A 26,658-nucleotide genomic window follows, 5' to 3' on the forward strand; every position below is an offset into this window, starting at 1 on the left:
GTAGAAGCTCTGAAATCAGGCTATCTCAGTTTGAATTCTGGCCCTGGTAACTGTGTGGCCTAGGGGAGTTTTTCCCTCTGTAAGACAGAAATGAGTCCTGTTGATCTCATAGGTGACTCTGATGTGATCCACATAAAGCACTTAGCAGAGTGCCTGGTACAGTACATGCTAAAGAAATGATAGTGGTTGAGTTATTAAATCCAAATGACTGCCCCTTTAAAAACAAGCAAAAACCTGGTACCAATGAGATAAGAAGAGTGACTACACACACCTCGAGGGGCAGTCCTGGATGTTACAGGGCTGAAACCCAGCCAGTGGCTTCTGGAGGTGATCACAGAAGCCCTCACTCACTTCCTGCCCATTGGCCATCAGGCACTGAGGTCTCTGAACTCGGGCTCCCAAGTGGACACAGGTGGCAGAACAATGTGTCCAGTTACCAAGCTCCCAGAACGTCTCTGCAGAAAGAAAATGAATGTCACGCAGTCCCTGGGAGGCTGAGAAATGATGATGGGCTGGAGACAACCTGGCCAAGACTACCACAAGCTGTCTGTCTGGTTCCCTGAGAACAGAGAAAAAGCCATCATACAGTGCAAGGGTGTCCTTTAAATTTCCTTTCCCTCAACTAGCTTATTATAATAACTGGTGGGAATGGGAGCCAGAATGGGGCCTTTGGACCACAGCCTGGGAGAAGGGCTACTGCAGACCAGCTAGATCTGCCAGAAAAATCCCAGAGAGAAGCAGGAGGTATTCTGTGCAGTGGGCTGGCTCCTCGGGACTCTCCAAGCAGAGGCAAGAGGTCGAAAGAAGAGGGTCTCTCAGGGAATGCCCTAAGAGGTTCTATTTCTCAAAAATGGATCAGGCCGAGAAATGAAAGATGATTTAGCGGAGGGCAGAGATTAAGCAGACAGGTTACAGGTGCATTTCAATTCCATTCTTACTTTTCCATTAATTCTTTTTTGTTGCTCTTGTTACTTTATTTTATTTTTAACATACAATAAACTGCATATATTTACAGTGTACTATTCAATCTCCCAATTCACTCCCCCCAACCCTCCCCACGTTCCCCACTTGGTGTCCATATGTTTCTTCTCTACATCTGTGTCTCTATTTCTGCCTTGCAAACCAGTTGATCTGTACCATTTTCCTATAGTCCATATATATGTGTTAATATACGATATTTGTTTTTCTCTTTCTGACTCACTTCCCTCTGCATGACAGTCTCTAGGTCCATCCATGTCCTGGCTATTGTAAATAATGCTGCAATGAACACTGGAGTGCATATGTCTTTTTGAATTATGGGGTTCTCTGGGTATATGCCCAGTAGGGGGATTGCTGGGTCATATGGTAGTTCTATTTTTAGTTTTGCAAGGAACCTCCACACTGTTCTCCATAGTGGCTGTATCAATTTACATTCCCACCAATAGTGCAAGAGCATTCCCTTTTCTCCACACCCTCTCCAGCAGTTACTGTTTGTAGATTTTCTGATGATGCCCATGCTACCTGGTGTGAGCTGATACCTCATTGTCATTTTGATTTGCATTTCTCTAATAATTAGTGATGTTGAGCAGCTTTTCATGTGCCTCTTGGCCATCCGTATGTCTTCTTTGGAGAAATGCCTGTTTAGGTCTTCTGCCCATTTTTTGATTGGGTTGTTTGTTTTTTTGATATTGAGCTGCATGAGCTGTTTATATATTTTGGAGAGTAATCCTTGGTCTGTTGATTCATTTGCAAATATTTGCTCCTATTCTGAGGGTTGTCTTTTCATCTTGCTTATAGTTTCCTTTGCTGTGCAGAAGCTTTGAAGTTTCATTAGGTCCCTCATATTTATTTTTGGTTTTATCTCCATTACTCTAGGGGGTGGATCAAAAAAGATCTCACTGTGATTTACACTGAAGAGTGTTCTTCCTATGTTTTCCTCTAGGAATTTTATAGTGCCTGGCCTTACATTGAGGTCTTTAATCCATTTTGAGTTTATTTTTGTGTATGGTGTTAGGGAGTGTTCTAATTTCATTCTTTCACATGTAGCTGACCAGTTTTCCCAGCACCGCTTTTTGAAGAGGCTGCCTTTTCTCCATTGTATATCCTTGACTGCTTTGTCATAGATTAGTTGACCGTAGTTTATCTCTGGGCTTTCTATCCTGTTCCATTGATCTATATTTGTTGTTGTTGCCAGTGCCATACTGTCTTGATCACTGTGGCCTTGTGGTATAGCCAGAAGTCAGGCAGCCTGATTCCACCAACTCCATCTTTCCTTCTCAAGATTGCTTTGGCTATTCAGGGTCTTTTGCGTTTCCATACAAACCGTAACATTTCTTGTTCTAGTTCTGTGAAAAATGCCATTGGTAATTTGATAGAGATTGCGTGGACTCTGTAAATTGCTTTGGGTTGTACAGTCATTTTCACAATGTTGATTCTTCCAATCCAAGAACATGGTATGTCCCTCCATCTGTTTGTGTCCTCTTTGATTTCTTTCATTAGTGTCTTATACTTTTCTGAGTACAGGTCTTTTACCTCCTTGGTTAGGTTTATTCCTAGGTATTTGATGCTTTTTGTTGCAATGGTGAATGGGATTGTTTCCTTAATGTCTCTTTCTGATCTTTCATTGTTAGTGTATAGAAACGCAAGAGATTTCTTTGTGTTAATTTTGTATCCTGCAACTTTACCAAATTCATTGATTAGCTCAAGCAGTTTTCCAGTGGCATCTTTAGGATTTTCTATGTATAGTGTCATCTGCAAACAGTGGCAGGTTCACTTCTTCTTTTCCAATTTGGATTCCTTTTATTTCATTTTCTTCTCTGATTGCTGTGGCAAGGACTTCCAAAACTATGAATAGTAGTGGCGAAAGTGGACATCCTTATCTTGTTCCTGATCTTAGAGGGAATGCTTCCAGTTTTTCACCATTGAGAATGACGTTTGCTGTGGGTTTGTCATATGTGGCCTTTATTATGTTGAGGTAGGTTCCCTTTATGCCCACCTTCTGGAGAGTTTTTATCATAAATGGGTGTTGAATTTTGTCAAAAGCTTTTTCTGCATTTATTGAGATGATTGTGTGGTTTTTATCCTTCAATTTGTTAATATGGTGTATCACATTGATTGATTTGCATATATTGAAGAATCCTTGCATTCCAGGGATAAATCCCACTTGATCATGGTGTATGATCCTTTTAATGTGTTGTTGGATTCTGCTGGCTAGTATTTTGTTGAGGATTTTTGCATCTCAATTCATCAGTGATATTGGTCTGTAGTTTTCCTTTTTTGTAGTATCTTTGTCTGGTTTTGGTATCAGGGTGATGGTGGCCTCATAGAATGAGTTTGGGAGTGTTCCTTCCTCCGCAATTTTTTGGAAGAGTTTGAGAAGGATGGGTGTTAGCTCTTCTCTAAATGTTTGATAAAATTCACCTGTGAATCCATCTGGTCCTGGACTTTTGTTTGTTGGAAGATTTTTAATCACAGTATTAATTTCATTACTTGTGATTGGTCTGTTCATATTTTCTGTGTCTTCCTGATTCAGTCTTGGAAGGTTATACCTTTCTAAGAGTCTGTCCATTTCATCCAGGTTGTCCATTTTGTTGGCATATAGTTGCTTGTAGTAATCTCTTACAGTGCTTTTTGTTTCTGCAGTGTCTGTTGTAACTTCTCCTGTTTCATTTCTAATTTTATTGATTTGAGCCCTCTCCCTCTTTTTCTTGATGAGTCTTGCAAGAGGTTTATCGATTTTATTTATCTTCTCAAAGAACCAGCTTTTAGTTTTATTGCTATTGTTTTCTTTGCTTCTATTTCATTTATTTCTGCTCTGATCTTTATGATTTCTCTCCGTCTACTAACTTTGGGTTTTGTTTGCTCTTCTTTCTCTAGTTTCTTTAGGTGTAAGGTTAGATTGTTTATTTGGGATGTTTCTTGTTTCTTGAGGTAGGATTGTATTGCTATAAACTTCCCTCTTAGAGCTGCCTTTGCTGCATCCCACAGGTCTTGGATCATTGTGTTTTCATTGTCATTTGTCTCTAGGTATTTTTGGATTTCCTCTTTGATTTCTTCAGTGATCTCTTGGTTATTTAGTAGCGTATTGTTTAGCCTCCATGTGTTTGTGTTTTTTACACTTTTTTTCCTGTAATTGATTTCTAATCTCATAGCATTGTGGTTAGAAAAGATGCTTGATATGATTTCAGTTTTCTTGAATTTGCCAAGCCTTGATTTATGACCCAAAAGGTGATCTATCCTGGAGAATGTTCCATGTGCACTGGAGAAGAATGTGTAATCTGTTGTTTTTGGATATAATGTCCTATAGATATCTATTAAATCAAGCTGATTTATTGTGTCAGTTAAAGCTTGTGTTTCCTTATTAATTTTCTGTGTGGATGATCTGTCCATTGGTGTAAGTGCAGTGTTAAAGTCCCTCACTATTACTGTGTTACTGTCGATTTCTTCCTTCATAGTTGTTAGCATTTGCCTTATGTATTGAGGTGCTCCTATACTGGCTGCATATATATTTAAAAGTGTTATCTCTTCTTCTTGGATTGATCCCTCGATCTTTATGTAGTGTCCTTTCTTGTCTCTTGTAACATTTTTTATTTTAAAGTCTATTTTATCTGATATGAATACTGCTACTCCAGCTTTCTTTTGATTTCCATTTGCATGGAATATCTTTTTCCATCCTCTCACTTTCAGTCTGAATGTGTCCCTAGGTCTGAAGTGAGTCTCTTGTAGACAGCATATATATGGGTCTTGTTTTTGTATCCATTCAGCCAGTCTGTGTCTTTTGGTTGGTGCATGTAGTCCATTTACATTCAAGGTAATTATCGATATGTATGTTCCTATGACCTTTTTCTTAATCCTTTGTTTTTGTTTTTGTAGGTCCTTTTCTTCTCTTGTGTTTCCCACTTAGAAAACTTCCTTGAGCATTTGTTGTAGGGCTGGTTTGGTGGTGCTGAATTCTCTTAGCTGTTGCTTGTCTGGAAAGCTTTTGATTTCTCTGTCGAATCTGAATGAGATCCTTGCTGGGTAGCGTATTCTTGGTTGTAGTTTCTTCCCTTTCATCACTTTAAATATATCACGCTACTCCATTCTGACTTGCAGAGTTTCTGCTGAGAAATCAGCTGTTAACCTTATGGGAGTTCCCTTGTATGTTATTTGTCGTTTTTCCCTTGTTGCTTTCAATAACTTTTCTCTGTCTTTAATTTTTGTCAGTTTGACTACTATATGTCTTGGCGTGTTTCTCCTTGGGTTTATCCTCCCTGGAACTCTCTGCACTTCCTGGACTTCGGTAGTTATTTCCTTTCCCATGTTAGGGAAGTTTTCAACTATAATCTCTTCCAATATTTTCTTGGGTCCTTTCTCTCTCTTCTCCTTCTGGGACCCCTATAATGTGAATGTTGGTGCATTTAACATTGTCCCAGAGGTCTCTTAGGCTGTCTTCAGTTCTTTTCATTCTTTTTTCTTTATCCTTTTCTGCATCAGTGATTATCACCACTGTGTCTTCCACGTCACTTATTCACCCTTCTGCCTCAGTTAATCTGTTACTGGTTCCTTCTAGTGTATTTTTCATTTCAGTTACTGTGTTCCATATCTCTGTTTGTTTGCTCTTTAATTATTCTAGGTCTTTGGTAAACCTTCGATCTTTGCATCCAGTCTTTTTGCAAAGTCCTGGATGATCTTCACTATCATTATTCTGAATTCTTTTTCTGGAAGGGTGCCTATCTCCTCTTCATTTAGTTGTTTTTCTGGGGTGGTATCCTGTCCCTTCATCTGGTACAAAGTCCCCTGCTTTTTCATTTTCTTTCTGTGACTGTGGTTTTCAGTCCCACAAGACGAAATACTGCTGATACTGCTTGATTCTGCTGTCTGCCCTCTTGTGGAGGAAGCTATCTAGGAGGCTCATGGGTGCTTCCTGATGGGAGGCACTGATGGTGGGTTGGGCTGGATGGGCGGAGCTCAGTAAGACTTTAATCTGATTTGGTGGGTGGAGCGCAGTGAAACTTTAATCTGCTTGTCTGCCAATGGGTGGGGCTGTGTTCCCACCTTGCTGGTTGTTTGGCCTGATGCTACCCAGCACTGGAGCTTACAGGCTCTTTGGTGGGGCTAATGGCGGACTCTGGGAGGACTCATGCCAATGAGCCCTCCCCCAAACCCCTGCCGCCAGTGCCCCGTCCCCTCGGTGAGTCACAGCTGCCTCCCACCTCCACAGGTAACCCTCCAACACCAACAGGTAGGTCTGCTTCAGTCTCCTATGAGGTCACTGCTCCTTCCCCATGGGTCCCGGTGAGCACATTTTTTGTGTGCCCTCCAAAAGTGGAGTCTCCATTTTCCCCAGTCTTATGGAGGTCCTGCAATCAAATCCCGCTGGCTTTCAAAGAATGATTCTCTGGGGATTCCGCCTCCAGTTGCTGGACCCCCAGGTTAGGAAGGCTGACATGGGGCTCAGAACTCTCACTTTAGTGGGTGGACTTCTGCAGTATAACTGTTCTCCAGCTTGTGGGTCACTCACCCAGCATTTATGGGATTTGATTTTAACGCGATTGCGCCCCTTCTACCGTTTCAGTGCGGCTTCTCCCTCGTCTCTGGATGTGGGGTGGGTTTTTTTGGTGAGTTCCAGTGTCTTTCTGTCGAGGATTGTTCAGCAGTGAGTTGTAATTCCAGTGCTCTTGCAAGAGGGAATGTGTGCACATCCTCCTACTGCCATCTTGATTCCAAAACCTTTCCATTAATTCTTAATCTAAACCTCAGATTAGTCCTGAAACTGCATACATAATTTGTCATGGAAACATCTGGAAAGGTGAAAATGGGAGTTTCCTTTAGAAAAGTTGAAGCTGACTACCTCCAATAATTATGACTCTTTTTACTTTAGTCCCATTCCAAGCAGCCTTTCCCTTCCCTTTTGACACTTGGTAAAAAGATGAGGTAGGACATGAGGATGACAAATTTGTGTATGATTACAGAAAGTACCAGATTTTCTTGTAATAATCACCAGTAATTTTTAGCTACCAGCAGTGTCCATAGGCTCCCTCACAGAGCAGACTGGATTCTTTAACTTAATGATTTTCCAGTTTTTCCTTTTGATTTTGGAGTTTTTGTCCTAAGGTGCATATGGTATCATTTGCAAAGCAGAACAGAATATATTTTTAGTTGCCCCCCCCCGGCCCCGCCCCGGATTACTTTTGATTTAAAACAGTTCTTAAAAACAGCTAAGTTTATTGAGAATTTTCCAGGTGATATGTACTGAGTTAAACATTTTAACATCAATTTTCCATTTAATCCTGATGGCCATCTTGTAAATTACATTATTTTCACTTGCCCAGGTGGAAACTGAAAAAAGTGAAGTGAGTTTCCCAAGCTCCTTCAGCTTGATTGGAACCCAGTGTGTCTGACTCTAAATCTCACTCTTTCTACTATGTCACATCTCACCAAGACACCTTGACAGTTCAAGGAAGGACACACATGCTTTTCTTTAAAAAAACATGTGTTTTGTTTTTGGTGTTTTGTTTTGTTTTTGTTTTTGTTTTTGTTTTTTGCTGAGGTATAATTCATACACAATAAAATGCTCAGATATCAGGCATGCAGGTTTACGAGTTTTCACAACTGTAGGTACTTATGTAACCATGACCCAAAGCAAGGTACATAACATTTCATCACCCCCAAAGTTTCCTCCGGCCTCTTTTTCATCAATTCCCTTCTCCTCCCAGGCAACTACTTCTTCATTTCTATTAATATACATCAGTACTATCTGTTCTTGGACTTCATACAATATGTACTCTTTTGTGTCTGGCTTCTTTTGCTTAACATAAAGTTTTTGAGATTCACCCATACTGTTGTGTATATCAGTAATTCATTCTTTTTTACTGCTGAAGAATAGCCCATTGTGTGAATACAGCATAGTTTGTTTATCCATTCTCCTGTTGATTGACATTATGAACTGAGGGATGCTATGGACATTCTTATATGAATTTTTTTGTGAACATATTTTCATTTTCTTTGGGTAAATACCTGTGACTGGAATTGCCAGGTCAAGGGTAGGTGTATGCTTAACTTTATTAGAAAATGCCACACGCCTTTCCAAAATGGTTGTCCTGTTTCATCCTTTGATCTGTGATGCATAAGCATTTCAGTTGCCTGCCAGAATGTTACATCATCAGTCTTTTTGTTTCCACTATTCTGGTAGGTGTGATACTGTATCACACAGTGCTTCCCATTTTCATTTTCCTGATCCCACCTGTAAATCTTCTTTTGTGAACGTCAAGGCTTTTGCATTGTCTTTCTGGGAGAGTTCATTGTTTGGCTTCACTGTCTTTAGCCTTACCTACTGCTTCTATTTTCTTCAGAATTTTCTTGGGAAAATTGCAAAGGGATAAATCCCTATCCTTTCAACTTTAATTTCTACCTACTCTAAGTGTGACATGAACTACTTGGTATAACTGTATAGGCCTATGGCAGGCAATGTAGAGACCTGGTATATCATCCATCCCAATCAGTCACGTTGAGGATGGACCTACAATGCAACCCATTGATATGGGGAGGCCAGGGGGGGTTGATGGACTCGAGAAACAGAGATACTATGATAGATCACCTAACACTTACTGCAATTATTGAGGTAAAGATGGACGAAACCTGGCCTGGCAAGGCTAACTCACTGTGTGATGGCAGGCTTCAGTTCCCTCAGGGGCTCCAAGCTTAGACACCATTTTACCGCACCCTGTATAAGAAAAGGCTTTTCCAAAGTACACTGGTATGGTTCTAACAACCCAAGGGCAGGCCAGCCACATGCCTTGGATGAGTATGGAGGGGGTGAAGATTTACTATGTTTACATTAAAGGGATACAGGGAGAACGTCATTGAAAGCCATAAGACTGTATACCATTATCACATAGGATTTGGTGTTAGATGGGCTACAGAGCAGATTCTACTTCAAAAGTGTCAATCTTTTCATTTAAAGAAATCTATGTAGAGGCCACCTCTCACAACTGTACAATCTATATTTGGGGCAATTTGATGACAGACTATCTCCTATGTTCAGAAAAAGACACATACTTTGCTTTGAGGGAGATGTAGCTATTGGCCCCTTACCCCTTCCCAGTCCCCAGTCCTCTTCTACCTTACCTCACTCCCACCAGGATCCAAACTCACCTTCTGAGGGCTGAAGATCACTTTGTATTTCCGAGTTCGGCCAGCCATTTTGTCAGCGTTGACAAGATCTACAGACAGAAGGGATGCAACCCAGAAAGCCATGGGCCTTTGTTAGACCAGAAGCAAGGAAGCAGAGAGACTTTACAAGGGGACAGAGTTCCTATGGCCAAGGCCCTCAGACCTTCCCCCCTTCCCAAGTCTTAGTTACAATGAACACCATGGCACACTCACTGGCAATGTACCGCATATTCTTTTTTTTTTTTTTTTTTTTTTTTTAGGGTGTAACTTTTTTGTTGTTGCTTTTTTTTTCTTTTATTTTTTTAAATTTTATTTATTTATTATTTTTTGGGGGGGTACACCAAGTTCAATCATATGTTTTTATACACATATCCCCGTATTCCCTCCCTTCCTTGACTCCCCCCTCGTTGTCTACCGCATATTCTTGATGCGAGGTCTGACCAAGAAGCACAATCTGTGGGAGAGAAGGGGGGAAAACAAAACCAACACACCTCAGTGAAGAAAACTCATGAAGTTGGTGACAGCAGCTTAGAAGAAACTTAAACAATGCCAACTCTTCCACCATGTGCTACAGTTCTCACCCCAGCCAAAGCCCTGGCAGATCTCCTGGCTCACCACATACCAACCACAGAAGACTCCCCTAGACAAAGCAGGTATATCCTGGTGAGCTGGGGGCACTTCCTGGCCTTATGGTAGACCCAGGAGTTCCTGCTCTCAAATAAGATGCACGTACGTATGGAGTATGTCAACAATCAAGTGTTAAAAAACAATACAAGAAGGTATATAAAATAATGTTCTTCCAGCTGGGGTTCAGGGATGTAGTCCCACGTATGCAGGAGAGCTTTTTCCTCTAAGGGAGGGTGTACATTACTTAGGTTGAGAAATAGTAACAATAAAAGCAAACACCAGACAACAGGCAGGATGTGACCATGTGCCAGGTGAACGGGACAAACACTGAACCCCATGCAAACCCAGAGGAGAAAATCACCCTGGAATGGCAACTGACAGCTGCGTGGAGGGGGTGGGGCTGTGCCCTGAAAGATGGGTATTTTTCACAACAGTGAGGAGAGGAGAGAGTTTCAGGCAGAGCGGGTGGAGTGGCCAAAAGCACAGAGGTACGTGTGCAGAGCTGGGAAACATGTGAAAAGTTTCGAGCCAAGCAGGGGTGATGGGCAAGTGACCAGGCTGGAAAGGGGGTGAGAGGCCTCCCTAGAGGCAGCCTTGGAATCTACGACAAGCAACGTGGACCTCTCTGGGTAAGTAAAGGAAGCCTTGAAGGTTCTTGAGGAGAGCACAGTGAAAATAGTTTTGAAAGAATAATCAGTCTGGTTAGAGATGGCAGATTGGCCATAGAGAGAGAAGAGGACAAGGGAGGGAGAAACAGCAGAAAGGGAGACCAATTAAGAGGCTAAAGCATAACCTGGGGTGAAACTGTAAAAAAGAAGGGAGGTGAACCCTATCACAAACATCAAGGTGCCAGATCTCGGCTCAGGACTGATCAAAGGCACATGTGCAGGGACCTCCTCCAGCTTGGAGCCGAGACAGAGTCTTCCAGACACGCGCTGTTCACTGGAGCTGAGGGCTGGCTTGTGCTCCACTTTGTACAGCTTGTCTACTTCGTGTCGCTATAGAGAAAATCCAACAAAACAGTGGACATACGTGTGCCTGGAAACCCAAAGCCTGATTCAAAGACAGGGGTCTTCTGGAAGGGCTCCCTCCTGTTTACACTAATTCTAGGAATCAAAGTACCCCCCGCCCCCGACAACCATTCCACTGAACCGTCCTCTCACTGTGAAAAGGAAAACCAAAAATAAAACAATGCAGAAACAATACAAAGAGTATCAACCCCTCCTTGTCCACTCAACTCTGCCATCCTCTATTTATCCTAGAAGGGCAGTCACTCTTCAGTAATTTGTACTGTTCACCAAAAGAAACACTGCTTAATGAGAAAAGAGCGGCCTGACTCCAGCTGGAAAAAGGGACAAGGTACCTTTAGGATGGAGACATTGGCGATTCGATCCAAAGGGCTCATGAGATCTGCCTCAATGAACAAGTCCTTTTTTCCTGGACGCTGAAGGAGATAATATCTTGGGTCACGCTGGAGGTCACCTAAGGGCCCTCGGCTGAGAGCTCATCCAGCCATCCGTTGAAGAGAAGCACAGTCTCTGGGTTGGAAGGTCACTAGACCTCATCTACCCCAGCAACTTGTTTATTGCCTATATCCACAGTTGACACTTCTCTACATATTCACCTATTTTGTCTGCTCATTTTCTATACCAGTGGAAGGATATTTCACCTTCTTTCTAAGGTTAAGTCCTCACCGCTCAACCCTCCTGCTCGCCTGTGACCTTGTTCTACATCATGGCTCCTCTACTCCACTGCCTCCTCCACTCTGCCTCCTGATAGCCCAAGCCATCCCCTGCTGAATGAAGCCAAACAAAACAAAACCGTACCATGTAACCCGCAGCCCCTCAACTGACTGCCAGATATCTCTTTAAATGGCATTTTGCTTCTAATTACAAAAATAACCTCTGTTCAAGGCAGAAAACTGAACCCAGGGCAGCCCTCACCCACCCACCCGTCTCCCACCCCAAATCCCTATCATCTGGTTCCTGCTTCAGCACTCCTGACGCCGCTCTCCCATCTGTCCAGAGGAAGAAGAGGTCACACTGAGCAGAAGAGAGGGGGAAGTTGTTGAAAGCTTCCTCTCAACTAGGCTTTGAGAAATGGGTAGAATGTGGGCAGTGATAGATTAAGATGACAATCCGGCAAAGGCCAGGGAAAGAGTACAGGCTGAATGGGAAGGGCAGCACAAGCGATTCAGTTTGCCTGATGGGTAAGGTACATGCAAGGCAGTGGTCCTCAACCAGCGCTGCTTTTGCCTCCCAGGGGACATCTGGCAAAGCCTGGAGACATTTTGAGTTGTCCACCTTGGGGCAGGGGGTGTTAGTGGCATCTAGTGGGTAGAGGTTAGGCACGCTGCTAAATATCCTACAACGCACAGGACAGGCCCACCACAAAGAATTCACCAGCCCACAATGTCAACAGCACCAAGGCTGAGACATCCTGATGTAGGGAATGGCGGGAAACAAGATTGAAACATTGGACAGGAACTGGAGCATGAAGGGTCCCAAATGCCGGGTTAGGGAGTTTGCAGTTGATCCTCTATTCTTCCTCTAACAAGGAAAAATAGAAAGCTTTTGTGCACTGAAGTATCCAATCAGTGGGGAGTTTTCGTTAGGTAAATCTGGGAACTGCGGGTAAAATGGATTGGAGACATGAGAACCTGGAGGCAAGGAGTCCACTTATGTGGTTAATGCGACAGTCCAAGCAGCCCAAGGACTTCCTGGGTGGTCCAGTGGTTAAGACTCTGCACTTCCACTGCAGGGGGCGAGGGTTTGATCCCTGGTCGGGAAAGGGCTGCATGCCACAGGGTGCGGCAGAAAAAGCAAAGACAAAAACAGAAAACAAGCAGCCCAAGCCTGGGATAATGAAGGAGGACCTGATTTAGGCTGGTGGTGATGTGAACAAAAATAGGCCATTTAAGAGATACATGGAACGTGTATTAGAATTTTTAAAAATACTTGAAAGAAATTAACAGCATTAACAGTGCTTGTATCTGATGCTAGGGTTATAAGTGATTTTTTTTCTTTACACTTAATCTTCTACATTTTCGAGAATATGTATGTGTTATTTTCTAATCACCATTTAAAAAGTCAGGTGTAAGGAAATATCCACAGGACTCAGCAACTGGATCAGCTAAGTGTGAGGAAGGAAGGGGAGTCAAAGACGACTTTGAGGTTTCAAGCCTGAACAGCAGTGCTTATTAATAAGAATTAAGTCAGAGGAGCTCGTTCGAAGAGGACATGAGTGCACAGAAATCCACCCTGGACGCGTTGAGTCACCCTTGCGGGCAGCTCTTCCTCAATACACTCTATTTACAAGTTTCCATCCTTGGTCTCATTTACCCTCTTTCCCGGGGAGCTCACCTGAACTAGTGGCTCTAACTAGCATCTCTTTTCAATCCCTCAGACATTTGTTGGGTGTCTTCCATGTGCCGATCATTGTGCTACCACTACAAGACATAGTACAGAGAAATAAACTATGGCTCCACCTCCCCTGAGGTTCTCTGAGATTCTCCCAAGTCCCCATCTTTACCCCGGCTGCAAGCCTGCATTTCCATCTGCTGATGTGTTACAATCAGTATTTCCTACTAGCATCTTAACTTCACCCTATCCAAACCCAAACTACTCAACTTTCCCCACCAACCCAAACCCCTTCCTCTTTCTAATTCTTTTTCTCATTTCCATTCAGTGTTCATGCAACACATATTTATTAAGCACATGCTAAGCGCCTGACTCTAAGCTAGGTACTCACTGGGTACACACTGCTGAACAAAATAGGTTCCCTGTCTTCAAGGACCTTCCGATCTAGTGGGAAGTATGAACAGTCAACAAGTGACTGTATGCACAACCCGTTACCATCACAGTAACAGCATCACTGTCTCATTAGCTCAAGTTACAAACCCCAGACTCGGCTCTGCTTCTCACTTAACCTTTACAACCAGTCAATGTCTTTGAGTCTTCCACTCAAAACCCAAAACCCCCCATCAATTCCTTTCACTTCCATTGCCACTAACTTTGTGTGGGCCTTTACTACTTCAGTCTCATCTATGGTCTCCTCAGCGGCCTTCTTGTTGCCCATGTACCCAACTTCACAATGGCTATTACAGTCATCTTCAAGTACTGTTTCATGTCACGTATGGGGGAAAAACCTTCAGCAGCTGCCTAATGCTCACGGTGTAACTTCTCATCCCTCTCTTCCCTGTACTACATGCCTTGTCCTTCCCTGGTTCCTCAACTTTGCTCCTACCGGCCCATCTGCCTGGAACGTCCTCTCCCATCTCCAAGGAAAATGTGCTAATCTTCACACTCCGCCTCCTTGAAACTCCTAGATGACTCCAGCTAGAAATGATTGTTGCAGGCACCCTAGCTGTCACTCATTTACCACATGATACCCTGTGTGTGGTCATGTGTGTTTCACAGGGCTCCCACTGGAATGCAAGAACTCTAAGGATAAAGTTGTCTTAACCATCTTTCCGTCCCCAGGGATGCCTGGCACTAGGGGTGTCTCATTTGTCTGTATGAAAAAATTAGGGGCGGGGTGGGGGGTGGGTGGGAGAGTCCCATGAACTCTCAGGCCAGGGCGACCCAAGCAGCTCTTACTGCCCTCTGATTTTCCTGCCCGAGTGCTTCATCTTGCACCTGCCACAGAAGCTCCAAGGACAACACCAAGGGCCAAGAGCAAGATCAAGGGAACTCAGTGAGAAAGAGCTATGCATCCAGGGAGTGCTGCACTGCTGATGCAGCGAAGTCCCCCCGCGGGGCGGGCACTGACCTGCTCCAGCAGATAGAGGAGCTGGTCTCGGGCCAGCCTCTTGAGCATGGAGAAGTCAGGCAGCTCCGGGGCATCCGGCCGATGGCGCAAAGCCATGGCAGCGGTGACCTGAGCCGCACGGTGGAAGGGGGAGGCCCTCCGCCCTGAGAAGGCCGGCAGCGCGCCGGGGAAGCCGGGCAAGCGCAGGACGGCCCTCCTTCAGGTGAGGGCACGGGCTTCGGAAGAGCCCCCGCAGGGGCCCTCGCTGCGCCGCCCCACCGGAGGAACGAACGGCCGCCTCCCGGCCGAGCAGCCGCAGCCTCGGGGGACCTCGCCTCAGGCCTGCGGCCCCTCCGCCCGCCCGCAGGATTCGGGTCTACACCCGCACACACACCCGCCTCCTGCCAGAGACACGAGCCACTTCCCACCCCTCCCGGAAGGCCCGCCCGCTGGCAAAGCGCTCGGCGTACCCGGAAAAGGAGGTGTCCTGGAAGGGACGTTTGCCAGCGAGCGGCCACCTGTCCAGGTTCTGTCTCCTTCCTGACCAGAGACGAGTGTTCCTGTGGTAGAAGGATTATCCCTCAAACCAGCTCTGGAGGGTCCACGCAATTCTCCCAGCTCACGCAAGCGAGCGCGGGGCGCGCGCTCCCTGCTCAGAGCCTGGGGAAATGGGCGAAACCAAGTCGGCCTCTGGGGGGCGCTGTTCACTGGGGATCGTGGCTGTCAATCAAATCTGCCCCCCAGGGAGCTGCGGAGGCGCCCAAGTGGGTGTGGTTCTCGGGAAAGCCCCGCCCCCAGGACGCATCTCCAGTGGGGGCCGCCCTCGTGTCCATGGCAATGGACGCAGCCTTTAGGGCGGCCAATAGGGCTGCCCTTAGGGTGGCCGACTTGCCTCAGGAGGCTCCGCTTCCCCTGGGCTCTGCGAGCCAGGCCTGAAGCTGGGGTGCAGTGGGGAGCGGGCTCCCCCCCGCGGTTGGCGGGAACAGCCAGTCCAGTGGAACAAGGACAGGGTCCCAGAGGCCCAGCAGCACGCGGGAAGGAGCAGGAAGCGCCCGAGGGTGTCATTAGCAAGCCGCTGAGTCCCACACCAGGCCATAGGGGCGGACCCAGCAGCCCCTCCGCTCTCCTCAGAACCTGGGGTGGGCAATACCCGCCAGGGCTTCCCCTTTGCTGTCAGAGCCCAAGGGGTCTTGGCCATTGGGGGCCTGGCCCTAGTGTGTGTGTGTGTGTGTGTGTGTGTGTGTGTGTGTGTGTGTATGGAGAAACTGAACTAGGCGACCTTTGGTCTTAAGCTCTTTTTTTCAATGCAAACTTCCCCGCAGGGCCCCCAGCCATCCCCCATCACATTCAGAGCAAAAAGCTATGGTCATGGCCACTGCCAGCTGAGTTCAGCTCCTTCATGCACCCCAGAGTTGTATGCAGTGATCTTGGAAGATTGGGGCTTGTCAGAGACTCTACACCTCATGGGCATCCCATGGACTCCGTTACCTACTTGGAAACATCCCATTCTGTAATGGGACTGCTCTGTTCTGAAGGAGCTGCAATGTTCCCTTAGAACGCCATAAAGATCCCTGGGTGGATTCCCCCTGGCCTTCCTGGACCTGGAGGGACGTCATATATATTTCATTCCCACCCCTCTCCCCTCAGAATCTAAGGGGATGGAGCCAAGTACCTGAAAGACCGGTGACTCCGAGGAAGACTATGTTGAAGAGGAGGAACCTGAGGAGGAGTGCTGAAGGGGAAGCTACCATCCCTTCTAACCGTTCTCAGCAGGCACGCTCAGAGGCTGACTATAGTGCATTTAGCAATAGAGTTCCTTTATCCACCATAGCCAAGAAGATACCAAAGAAAATCATACCCCCAGCTGCCCCAGATGACTTAGCAGTTGGGAGGAGAAAGAGAAGGCCGAAACGCAGGTAACCGTTCCCAGGACCCCCTCACTTGCCCAGCTCCAGAGAGTAACCCTCTGCCCTTCAGCAGTCAGGCTGGGATCCAGTCTTCCCTTTAGCCTGGCAAAGAGGACAGGAAATACAGGAGATGACTAGCCTTTTGGTACCACTAAAACAAAATGCAGAACTATTTGGGCTGGCTGAGGTTCGAATTTCAGCATGTTTATATCATGCAGGAGGTTCCTTTAAGTGGCTTCTAGAGAAAAGGAATAGCACCGTTAATCTGTTGGGCATCTCTCCATCAGGGTGCCTGGCAGCCCAGGGTCCTTTTCTCCCTCTGCCTGATGTGTGCTCTTCCTCCATTCCAGACCCCTGGCCAGCGATCCGACCAACTGCAAGTATGAGAGTGGTAGGCACCCAGCTCATCACTCGCACCACTGGCCGTAAGAGGACATTTAGGGCTGCGGCGTTCACTCTGGAGATGGTCCCCCAATCTGCTCCCGGCCCCTGGATCTTGTTAGGCTGGCCTATAGCCTGTACAAAGCCTCCTGGCTCAGCTCCCGGCAGCTGAGACATCACTGTTCCACTTAGTCTCAGCGGTAGAGTGGGAATCTCCAGCTAGCGAACAAGAAAAGAAAAAAATGGCAAAAATCCCCCGCCCCTCCTAGATTTTGCCAGAGATGAGATGAGACCAGGTTAAATGTGTTTTTGCAAGACAGCTTTTGAGGGGCCTTCAGCAATTAAAAAAACAAATCACCAGCTCGGTTAGTCGTTTCTTCCTCCCCTCCTCCCCACTGGCAAATGTGCTGCGGGTCCCCCCAAAGTGTGAGGCTCCCGTGTAACCCCTCCGAGGGTCAGCGCTGCAGGCCAGAAACCGTTCCTAATTGACAGGACTGACAGGAACAGAGAGCCAGGCTCTAGTTTTCTGTCACAGATATTGGAAGGGCCCTGATGGCCTCATGAACTTGGAATTTTCGCAATGGTAACCAAACTGCAGGGCTAAGGTAGGAACTACCTCCCTCTTCATCCCACTTTCTGGTCAGGTCTCCTCCTTTCCTGACCCAGCTACAGTCCCAAAGCTTGCTGCCAGTGCCTAGGCTGGCTCCACTGACCTGCCTCTCTCCACAGTGCGTCGGGCAGCCCAAATGTGTGGCCTGAAGGAAGTGGGGGAGGACGAAGAGTGGACTGTGTACTGGACAGACTGCTATGTCTCACTGGAACAAGTCAGGGACATGAAGAGGTTTCAGGTACAACCTCCCGACCCAAGATCCTAAAGGAACTACAGCCCCAGAATGACTACTCCCAACCTTTCGCCCAGGCACCCGAGGCTGCCACTCTGGGTAGCTATAGCCCTGGGCAGAGTAGGAAAGGCCATGACCAGGGGCTCCTGCACCAATGGAAATAGTTTTCTCTTGGGTCTCTGGAACTTCTGTAATCTGAAGGAAGTGTCTGCTGGGCACATCCTATCTCAATATATGCTGCTTGCCTGGAAGCATTTGTGCTCAGCTGGCCCCTGCAGGGCAGGCGAGCCTATCTTACCGGCAAGACGGGGAGCTTCAGAGCTGTCAGCAGAGCCAGCTGAGTGATCCAGCCTTGTGAGCAGCTTCGCCTAGCACTCCACATCCATTAAGAGTCAGTGTGGGGTCCTGCAAGGCAGCAAGAAAGTCAGGAAAGATGGACTGGTGTCCACAAGAAGACATTACTTCTTCATGGTATTTTTGTTGTGCTCTGATTGGGTCTACGTGGTGGTTAGCAATAAAATAATTTAAAAGTGTCTGTAGGCTTATTTTGAGGGAAGCAGGCAGGGAGCTGAGACTATCACCTGTCCTGAGACTCGTGGGAGAAGAGAGAGACCGAGAGCGAGAGACAGAGAGAGAGAGACTGCTAGAAGCGCTCAGGAAGCCCCTAAGGAGGGGCATGCAGGGAGCAGTTGTGAGATGAGGGTGACCATAACAGCATTTACTGAGGTCAGACACTGTTAAGTGTTTTACATTCTCCCCTCATTAAATCCTCAAAAAGATACCCTTACGTTTGTTTTGTTTTGTTTTTTGGCTGCTCCACGGCGTGTGGGATCTTAGTTCCCCGACCAGGCCCCCAGTGGTGAAAGCAGCGTGTCCTAACCACTGGACCGCCAGGGGATTCCCAAAAGATACCCTCTGTTAAGGACACTGAGGCTCAGAAACACGCAGTTCCCACAGCTCGTGAGGGGAGAAGCCAGAGAGCTGGGCAACTCCTAGGCCTGCGGGCCAGGGCAGCGGGGGTTTCCAGCAGGCCACCGTGCCCGTGCCTTGCCCTCTGAGGGTGCCACGGCTGTGCATTCCCTGAGGCTGATCTTAGTCTCCTTTCTTTTTGGGGAAACGTTTTCTCACTTGCTTTGTGTTGCTCTGCACCCGTTATCCCCATAGCACTAGGCCCTGGTAGTCTGCGGGATGTTATAAGGTGGCTAGAAGGCCCAAAGGCCTGCCTAGCCCTCCTCGCCACCCCTCATTTCCTCACCCTGCTGTGTATGTGTGTTTTGGGGAGAGGCCAAGGGGCAGTTTCTCACCTGCCTTAGGGAACCTTCCTTTTCTCCCCTGGGGGACTAGGTGCTGTGTTTACCTCCACTGTGACGTCTCCCTTGACCTCCCCAGTCCTTCTCCACTGCTACCTGGAATGCCCAGGCCCCAGGAACGGCTCCTTACTCTGAGGGGTAATATAACCAACTGGCTCTGTTTCAGAAAATCAGCCACTTCCCTGGCATGACAGAAATCTGCCGCAAGAATCTGCAGGCTCGGAACCTCAACCGCATGCAGAAACTCTATCCTACCGAATACAACATCTTCCCACGCACCTGGTGCCTCCCTGCAGAGTGAGTGAGCCTAGTTGCCCAGGCTGAGATTCTGGGGGAGGAAAGGGTTCGCCATCTCAGTTCCCACCAGACCCTGGCCCCAGGACCTAGGATGTCTCAGGGGAATGGCAGTAGAAGGGCAGTTTTAGCAGGTTAAAGAAAAGTAAGTCTCAAACTATTATGTATAAAATAAGCTGCAAGGATATATTTACAACACAGGGAATAGCGCTAATATTTTATAATAACTATAAATGGTGTATAACCTTTAAAAATTGTGAATCATTGTATTGTACACCTGAAACTTATATCATGTTGTACATCAACTATACTTCAATTAAAAAAAAAAAACTTGGGCTGGGATGAATTGGGAGATTGGGATTGCCATATATACATTACTAATAGGAAAAAAATATCAAACTGTACCCTTTAAATACATGCAGTTTATTGCACATCCGTTATATCTCAATAAAAGTTCTTTTAAAAAAAAAACTTGGAGGGAAAAAAAAAAGAAGTAGGTATGAGACTGCGTGCTCCAAGAAGAGCAGGGACTGGACAGCGGGAAGAACTCCTCAGGGTCCTGGGACAGCCATCATGCACAGAAACCCTCTGACCACCCCTCCCCCCACTCTGCACACAGCTATGGGACTTCCAGTCCTATGCCCCTCAGCAAAAAACCCGCACTTATATCGACAAGCCGGACAGAGGCTATCAGGGACGTGGCGTCTTCATCACCCGAAATCCACAGGAGCTGAAGCCAGGAGAACATATGATCTGCCAGCAATACACCTCCAAGGTGAAGGGTGCCTCAGGACCACCAGGTCCCTCTGCCAGCACTGGGGTGCCTCATCTCTGCCACAGCCAGGGAGGAAGACAGTTCTAGGCTCCTGCCCTTCCTGCGACCCCCTGTTACCTGGGAGGCAGCATGGAGCCATGCTTCGGAGCTAACCTGCTCCGAATCTGAGTTCCTCTACTTTCTAAATATGTGATCTTGGGCAAATTTCTTACCTGTGCTATGCCTCAGTTTCCTCATTTGTTAACGGGCATGAACACAGTATCTTATATGGTTGCTGTGAAAATTAAATGAGTTATTATGTATTTGAAGCGCTTACAACAGTTTATGGGACAGAGTAGGTACTTCAGGTCGTCAGCCCTCCCTCTGTTTGTGCAGATGTGGAACCCGTGGATGCGCAGGGCTGACACCATTTTGTACAAGGGACGTGACCATGCACGGAGTGTGGTATCCCTGGGGAGGTCCTGGACCCAGTCCCCTGCAGATACTGAGAAACCACTGTATTATTATTTTCCTCTGGTGGGTTTGCTGCTCTCAGCCCTTCCTCATTGACGGCTTCAAGTTTGACACGCGAATCTACATCCTGATCACATCCTGTGACCCTCTTCGGATCTTCACGTATGAGGAGGGCCTGGCCCGCTTTGCCACCATGCCCTACGTGGAGCCCAGGCACAACCACCTGTAGGAAGCCAGCTGGGGGACTTCCCTGGAGGTTGAGTGCTGAAGACTTTGCCTTCCAATGCAGGGGGTGCGCGTTCCATCCCTGGTCAAGGACCTGAGATCCCACATGCCTCATGGTCAAAAAACCAAAATATAAAAGAGAAGCAATATTGTAACAAATTCAATAAAGACTTTATAAAAAACGGTCCACATCAAAACAATCTTAACAAACAAAATCCTTAAAAAAAAAAAAAAAAAGAGGGCAGCCAGCAACCCTACGGTGCAGGGCAGCACCCTCTTCCACTGCCACGAGTACTGAGGTTCTGTGGAGAAACCGGGTACAGGGGCTTGTCATGCAGCTAGCTTGTCACCCATGAACAAGGAGTGAAACCTGGAGTGCCTGGGCACCTGGCTAGGAGGAGTAGGAGGAGAGCACGTGGTGGGGGCGGGGCAGGGGGTTGACTGCAGAAAAGCCACACCTGCAGGAAGGACACCGCCCCTCCCTGGGAGCCTACAGAACAGTCCTCCCTGAAGAGGGAGAGGAGATGAGTCACCTGGGGAGGGGTGGGTCATCAAAAGGCAACGCAGGGCTGGAGGGAAGAACTATGTGGAAGCAGCCAGAGGCCACAGGGCCACTCTCTTCCCAGGATGACGTCTGCATGCACCTGACCAGCTATGCTACCCACAAACACAGTGAGCATATTGTCCGGGAGGATGCTGTGGGCAGTGAAAGGTATGCTCTACTCTGCTTTCCCCTCTTTCTCTGCCCTTTAGCCCCACGGTCTCAGCAGCCCATGAAACTGAGCTGGCCCTTGGGAGGTTGAGCTGGCTTAACCTTCACAGACCCCTGTCCTGTGCCTGACTACCAAGTGCAGCCCCAAACCCCACCCTATAATTAAGCCCTGCTCCAAGCTGGTAGCAACCCCTTAAAGCGCAAGGAACCTAGGCATGGAATTAGGGTTAGTGTTAGGGAGCCTCCTGCCTGCAGCCCGGCTCCGCTGGTCTTCCTTTGACCCCTGGGCCTCACAGGAAGCTGTCAACACTCAACGCCTGGCTGCGAGAGCACAGCTACGACCCCCGAGAGCGGAGGGGAGACATCGAGGACATCATCATCAAAACCAGCATCTCGGCACATTCTGTTCTTCGCCACAACTGCCGAACCTGTTTTCCCCAATATCTGAGTGGAGGTACATGTGCCTGATTTGAGATCCTTGGTTTTGACATCTTGCTGGACCACACACTGAAGCCCTGGCTGCTGGAGGTGAGGATCATCTCCCAGGCTTTGCAAAACCAAGGTCTGCCCCTGAACAGGACACCTGGGATAGGAGTGTACTCAGCTGGTGGAACATGGAATGGCGGACGCACAGGCCTTAGGGTGGATAGGATGTAGCAGAAGGTGTAAGACATCGGCACTTCTGACCTGCTAAGTCCAATCTTGGTGGTCTCTGGCCTCCACCATAGGAACCCAGACCTTGGATCCCAAACATTCCTCGTGTAAGCCTTGCCTGTAAGGACACTATAGCTATAGAGTCAGGCTGTCTGATTTGCTCTCAGCAGCCTGTACACTGGAGGGATCTCTGTGGCAGAGTCCTGTGGCCTTGGAAGTGAGAACATCCAGCTTCTTTGGCTAAAGCCACTGGAGGGGGATGTCTCTCCTAGACCCTCCAGCTGGGCCTGCAAGAATCATGACCTGCTCAGGTGGTCTAGGAAGGGGATGGATAATGCCTTCTCCCGGCACGTAAACCACTCTCCGAGCTTCACCACTGACTCATGCCTTGATCGAGAAGTGAAGGATGCACTTCTCTGTGATACCGTGACCCTTGTCAACCTCCGGGGCTGTGACAAAAGAAAAGTGATGGAAGAGGACAAGCGGTGAGTGAAGGAACGGCTTTTCCAGTGCCACCAAGAGCCATGAGAAACCAGGTGCCCCAGGTGTTTGATGTGTGCTTAGTTGTGTAACTTATCTTCGTTTATTATTACTTGCCTGTGAGTAAGAGTCCTTCTCTAGATGGAGAAGGCAGTCTGGGGCTGAGTAGCTATTAAAAACAATTTTTTGCATCGATAATACACCACATATCATAGATAAGTGATGTATTATGTATGCAAATTCAAAAGACACAGTGAATAGTCTCTCTCCTACCCTCCTCCTCCAGCTACTCAGTTTTCTTCCCTGGAGCCGATCAGTGTTCCCTGGGTCATGTGTACACGTTCACAAAACTTTAACGCACATATATACGTGTATTTATATAAATTGTTTTCCTCCTTTTACCCAGACAATAGCATAACTTTCACACTCTCTGTACCCTACTTACCACTGTATTTTAGAACTATTTCGTATTAGCACATAAGGAACTTTATGGGGTTTGTTCTGGTTTTTTTTTTTTTTTTCCCTTCTGTTTTTATTTTTTTTCCCTTTTTTTTTGTTTATTATTTTTTTGGGGGTACACCAAGTTCAATCATCTGTTTTTTTTTTTTTTTTTTTTGCCCACGGGCTTAGTTGCTCCGCGGCATGTGGGATCTTCTTGGAGCTGGGATCGAACCCGTGACCGCTGCATTGGCAGGCGGATTCTTAACCACTGCACCACCTAGGAAGCCCTAATCATCTGTTTTTATACACATATCCCTGTATTCCCTCCCTTCCTTGACTCCCCCCCCACCTCGAGTCCCCCCCACCCTCCCCGTCCCAGTCCTCTAAGGCATCTCCCATCCTCGAGTTGAACTCCCTTTGTTATACAACAACTTCCCACTGACTATCTATTTTACAGTTGGTAGTATATATATGTCTGTGCTACTCTCTCACTTCGTCTCAGCTTCCCCTTCATCCCCCGCCCCCTCCCAAAACTTGAGTTCTCCAGTCCATTCTCTGTATCTGCGTCCTTGTTCTTGTCACTGAGTTCATCAGTACCATTTTTAGATTCCATATATGTGAGTTAGCATACAATATTTGTCTTTCTCTTTCTGACTTACTTCACTCTGTATGACAGACTGTAGTTCTATCCACCTCATTACATATAGCTCCATCTCATCCCTTTTTAGAGCTGAGTAATATTCCATTGTGTATATATGCCACATCTTCTGTATCCATTCATTTGTTGATGGGCATTTAGGTTGCTTCCATGTCCTGGCTATTGTAAAGAGTGCTGCAATAAACATGATGGTACAAGTTTCTTTTGGGATTATGGTTTTCTTTGGGTATATGCCCAGGAGTGGGATGACTGGATCATATGGTAGTTCTATGTGTAGTTTTTTAAGGAACCTCCAAATTGTTTTCCATAGTGGCTGTACCAACTTACAGTCCCACCAACAGTGCAGGAGAGTTCCCTTTTCTCCACACCCTCTCCAACATTTGTTGTTTCCAGATTTTGTGATGATGGCCATTCTGATCGGTGTGAGGTGATACCTCATTGTGGTTTTGACTTGCATTTCTCTGATGATGAGTGATGTTGAGCATCTTTTCATGTGTTTGTTGGCCATGTGTATGTCTTCTTTGAAGAAATGTCTCTTTAGGTCTTCTGCCCATTTGTGGATTGGGTTATTTGCTTTTTTGGTATGAAGCTGCATGAGCTGCTTGTATATTTTGGAGGTTAATCCTTTGTCCATTGTTTCATAGGCAATTATTTTTTCCCATTCTGAGGGTTGCCTTTTAGTCTTGTTTGTGGTTTCTTTGGCTGTGCAAAAGCTTTTAAGTTTCATGAGGTCCCATTTGTTTATTCTTGATTTTATTTCCATGATTCTAGGAGGTGGGTCAAAAAGGATGTTGCTTTGACGTATGTCATAGAGTATTCTGCCTATGTGTTCCTCTAGGAGTTTTATAGTGTCTGGCCTTACATGTAGGTGGCAGGTGGGAGGTGGACTAGGGCTCAGGTCTCCAACAAGGGGCCTGTGGTCCAGATGCAGTCCTGAAGATGTTCCCATGGGCCAGCATTTCTGCACACCCGAGGTCAGCTGGGCTGAGTGGCAACTGCCCTGTGCAGCTGGGCCTGCACTCCCGGTTCTGACAGACATCAGGCCGGGGTCACTCATGTGTTCCTGGACGGGCCCCTTAGGCATTTGGGGTGTGAGCCTGGGAGCAGAGGCCCTGACCACACTCCTCACCTCCCCCTCCCTAGGCTCACCCGCAGGCCCACCTGGGGCAGGAGGGGAGGCGGCAGGACCTTCCCACGGGCTCAGGTGAGAGCACAGGGCAGGAGTACCCAGTCATGACTGCGAAGCCAGATGGACCATACCTGGCAAGAAAACCCCCACTGCCCATTCCTCCTCCCCCTCCTCACACTGCCATCTTGCCAGGGTCTATCATGGTCTCAGGAACTGGTTCTCACCACCCAGGACAGCAGAGTCACTCCCGGGGCCTCCTGCCCTGGAGCAGAGACAGTCCCCAGGGTGCTGGGAGCCTAGGAAGGGCACCAGGGCAGGTGATCTGTGAGCTGAGATGAGGTACAATTGAGGACATGCACCCTGTCCCTGGCCCAGGAGGCCGGCCCAGGGCAGAACGCTGGCAGCAGTGGGGCAGAGGGAGACTGGGGGGTGGATCAGGGAGTAAAGGGGGCTGGACACTCCCCTGGGGAAGCACAGTGAGGCAGCTAAAGGGCTTGGGAAGAAGAGACCAAAAGGCAAGGTGGTGCTGAGAAGCCCAACTCTCCCTTGTCCCTGTTGCCTGGGGTGGACCCTGACCTGCACTTTTCAGGAATGAAGGCAAAAGCCCAGCAGCGTGTGACCTCCATGGAGAGGAGATTCCAGCTGATGCCTGAACAGGTTGGGGCAGATTTCACTGTGGCCGCATGTGTCCCCATGACAGCTCCGGGGGTTGGGACTCCTGTAAAATATCCCCATTTTACAGAAGAAGAGACTGAGGCAGAAGTTGCCGAGGGATGAGTAGAGCCACAAGGTAAGAGCAGGGCTCCTGGCTATGTCCTAGGTCTGCTCTCTGAGGAGCTGCTCTGGGCCACCAGGAGCGGGTCTGCTTGAGCTAAGGAGTCAGGCTTCGTTCCTAACTGGTAAGATGGGACATAAACCAGCCCCCGGCAGGGTCCCCGGAGAAGAGCGTAAGATGACATGTGTGAAGCACAGAGCCCAGAACTACTCACACAGCAGCCGCTCAACAAACAGCACCTTCCCTGCCTCCGTCCTTCACAACATCGGTACCTAAACCCATCATTTGCAGGCATTAGCCCCAGGTGTGTGGGGACCCGGCTAGGTCAGGCATCTAGAGGGGCAGCAGGAGCAGCTCTTCCTTTCATCGGGGTCAGCGGTGACGGTGCTGTTTATGGGTCCCCACCACCCCCAGCCTGGTGCTGGGCCCCCTGCCTGTGGGATCTCAGCCCCCTTCTCAGCCCCTCTGATGGACGGGGACCCTGAGCTCACAGAGGGAGACACTCCAGCCAGGTGGGCTGACGGACGCTGGGGTCTCTCGAGAGCATCAACCCCTGTGCTTCCCACCTGACTGCCTCCCCCCACTGAGAAGCTGGCTGTGCAGGAGGCAGGGAGCCCGGGAGAGGGGCGGGGCCACAGCACACGCTGCCCTCTGGGGCCTGACCCTCAGCTCGGGGCCCACCTGGGAGGCAGGGTGGATGCCTCCCCAGCTTTTCTCACCCCTGGGGGCATCCAAACCCCAGAACCAGAAGCAGGAAGTCAGCTTAGAGATGTCCTTTGGGAAAGCTTTTCCCCTGGGAATCCTGCTTCCTCTTCTTTCAAGGAAGCTTGAAGCCCTGGAAGGAACTTCCAGGAGTCTGGGAGTCAGAGCTTGGGGTCACCTTCCAGGCCAGGCTGCACCACTGCCCCGGCTCCCTCTGAGCCTCAGCTCAGTGGCTGAGTGAGGACAGCCTAGAGGGTCCCTGGAGCAGCCCCCAACCATGTTAAAGACCCAGCCCCTCACACCTCCTGCCAGAGTGTCCCTCAGGCTGGTTCTGCCTGCAAGGCTGCCTGGGGGAGAGATGGCCCAAGGGCTCCACCGGGTGGCCGGTCACAGCCAGACATGCAGCTGCACC

General features: G+C 47.9%; 1 protein-coding gene and 1 pseudogene across 1 annotated transcript; one reads left to right on the top strand and one right to left on the bottom strand.

Moving 5' to 3' along the window:
* Positions 1-9,430: 9,430 nt before the first annotated feature.
* Positions 9,431-15,137, bottom strand: LOC130843992 (vacuolar protein sorting-associated protein 33B-like). Its single transcript, XM_057719961.1, has 3 exons — positions 14,530-15,137; positions 11,123-11,203; positions 9,431-9,586 (listed from the first exon to the last, which is right to left on the bottom strand). Exons 1-3 carry the CDS (start codon positions 14,623-14,625, stop codon positions 9,479-9,481), a joined length of 285 nt encoding a protein of 94 aa, XP_057575944.1. The 5' UTR covers positions 14,626-15,137; the 3' UTR covers positions 9,431-9,478.
* A 1,029-nt stretch (positions 15,138-16,166) lies between these two features.
* On the top strand, positions 16,167-22,589 carry LOC130843982 (tubulin polyglutamylase TTLL13-like; annotated as a pseudogene).
* The last annotated feature ends 4,069 nt before the right edge of the window (positions 22,590-26,658 follow it).

Source organism: Hippopotamus amphibius, chromosome 2, assembly GCF_030028045.1.
Source record: "Hippopotamus amphibius kiboko isolate mHipAmp2 chromosome 2, mHipAmp2.hap2, whole genome shotgun sequence".
Taxonomy (NCBI): Eukaryota; Metazoa; Chordata; class Mammalia; order Artiodactyla; family Hippopotamidae; genus Hippopotamus; species Hippopotamus amphibius.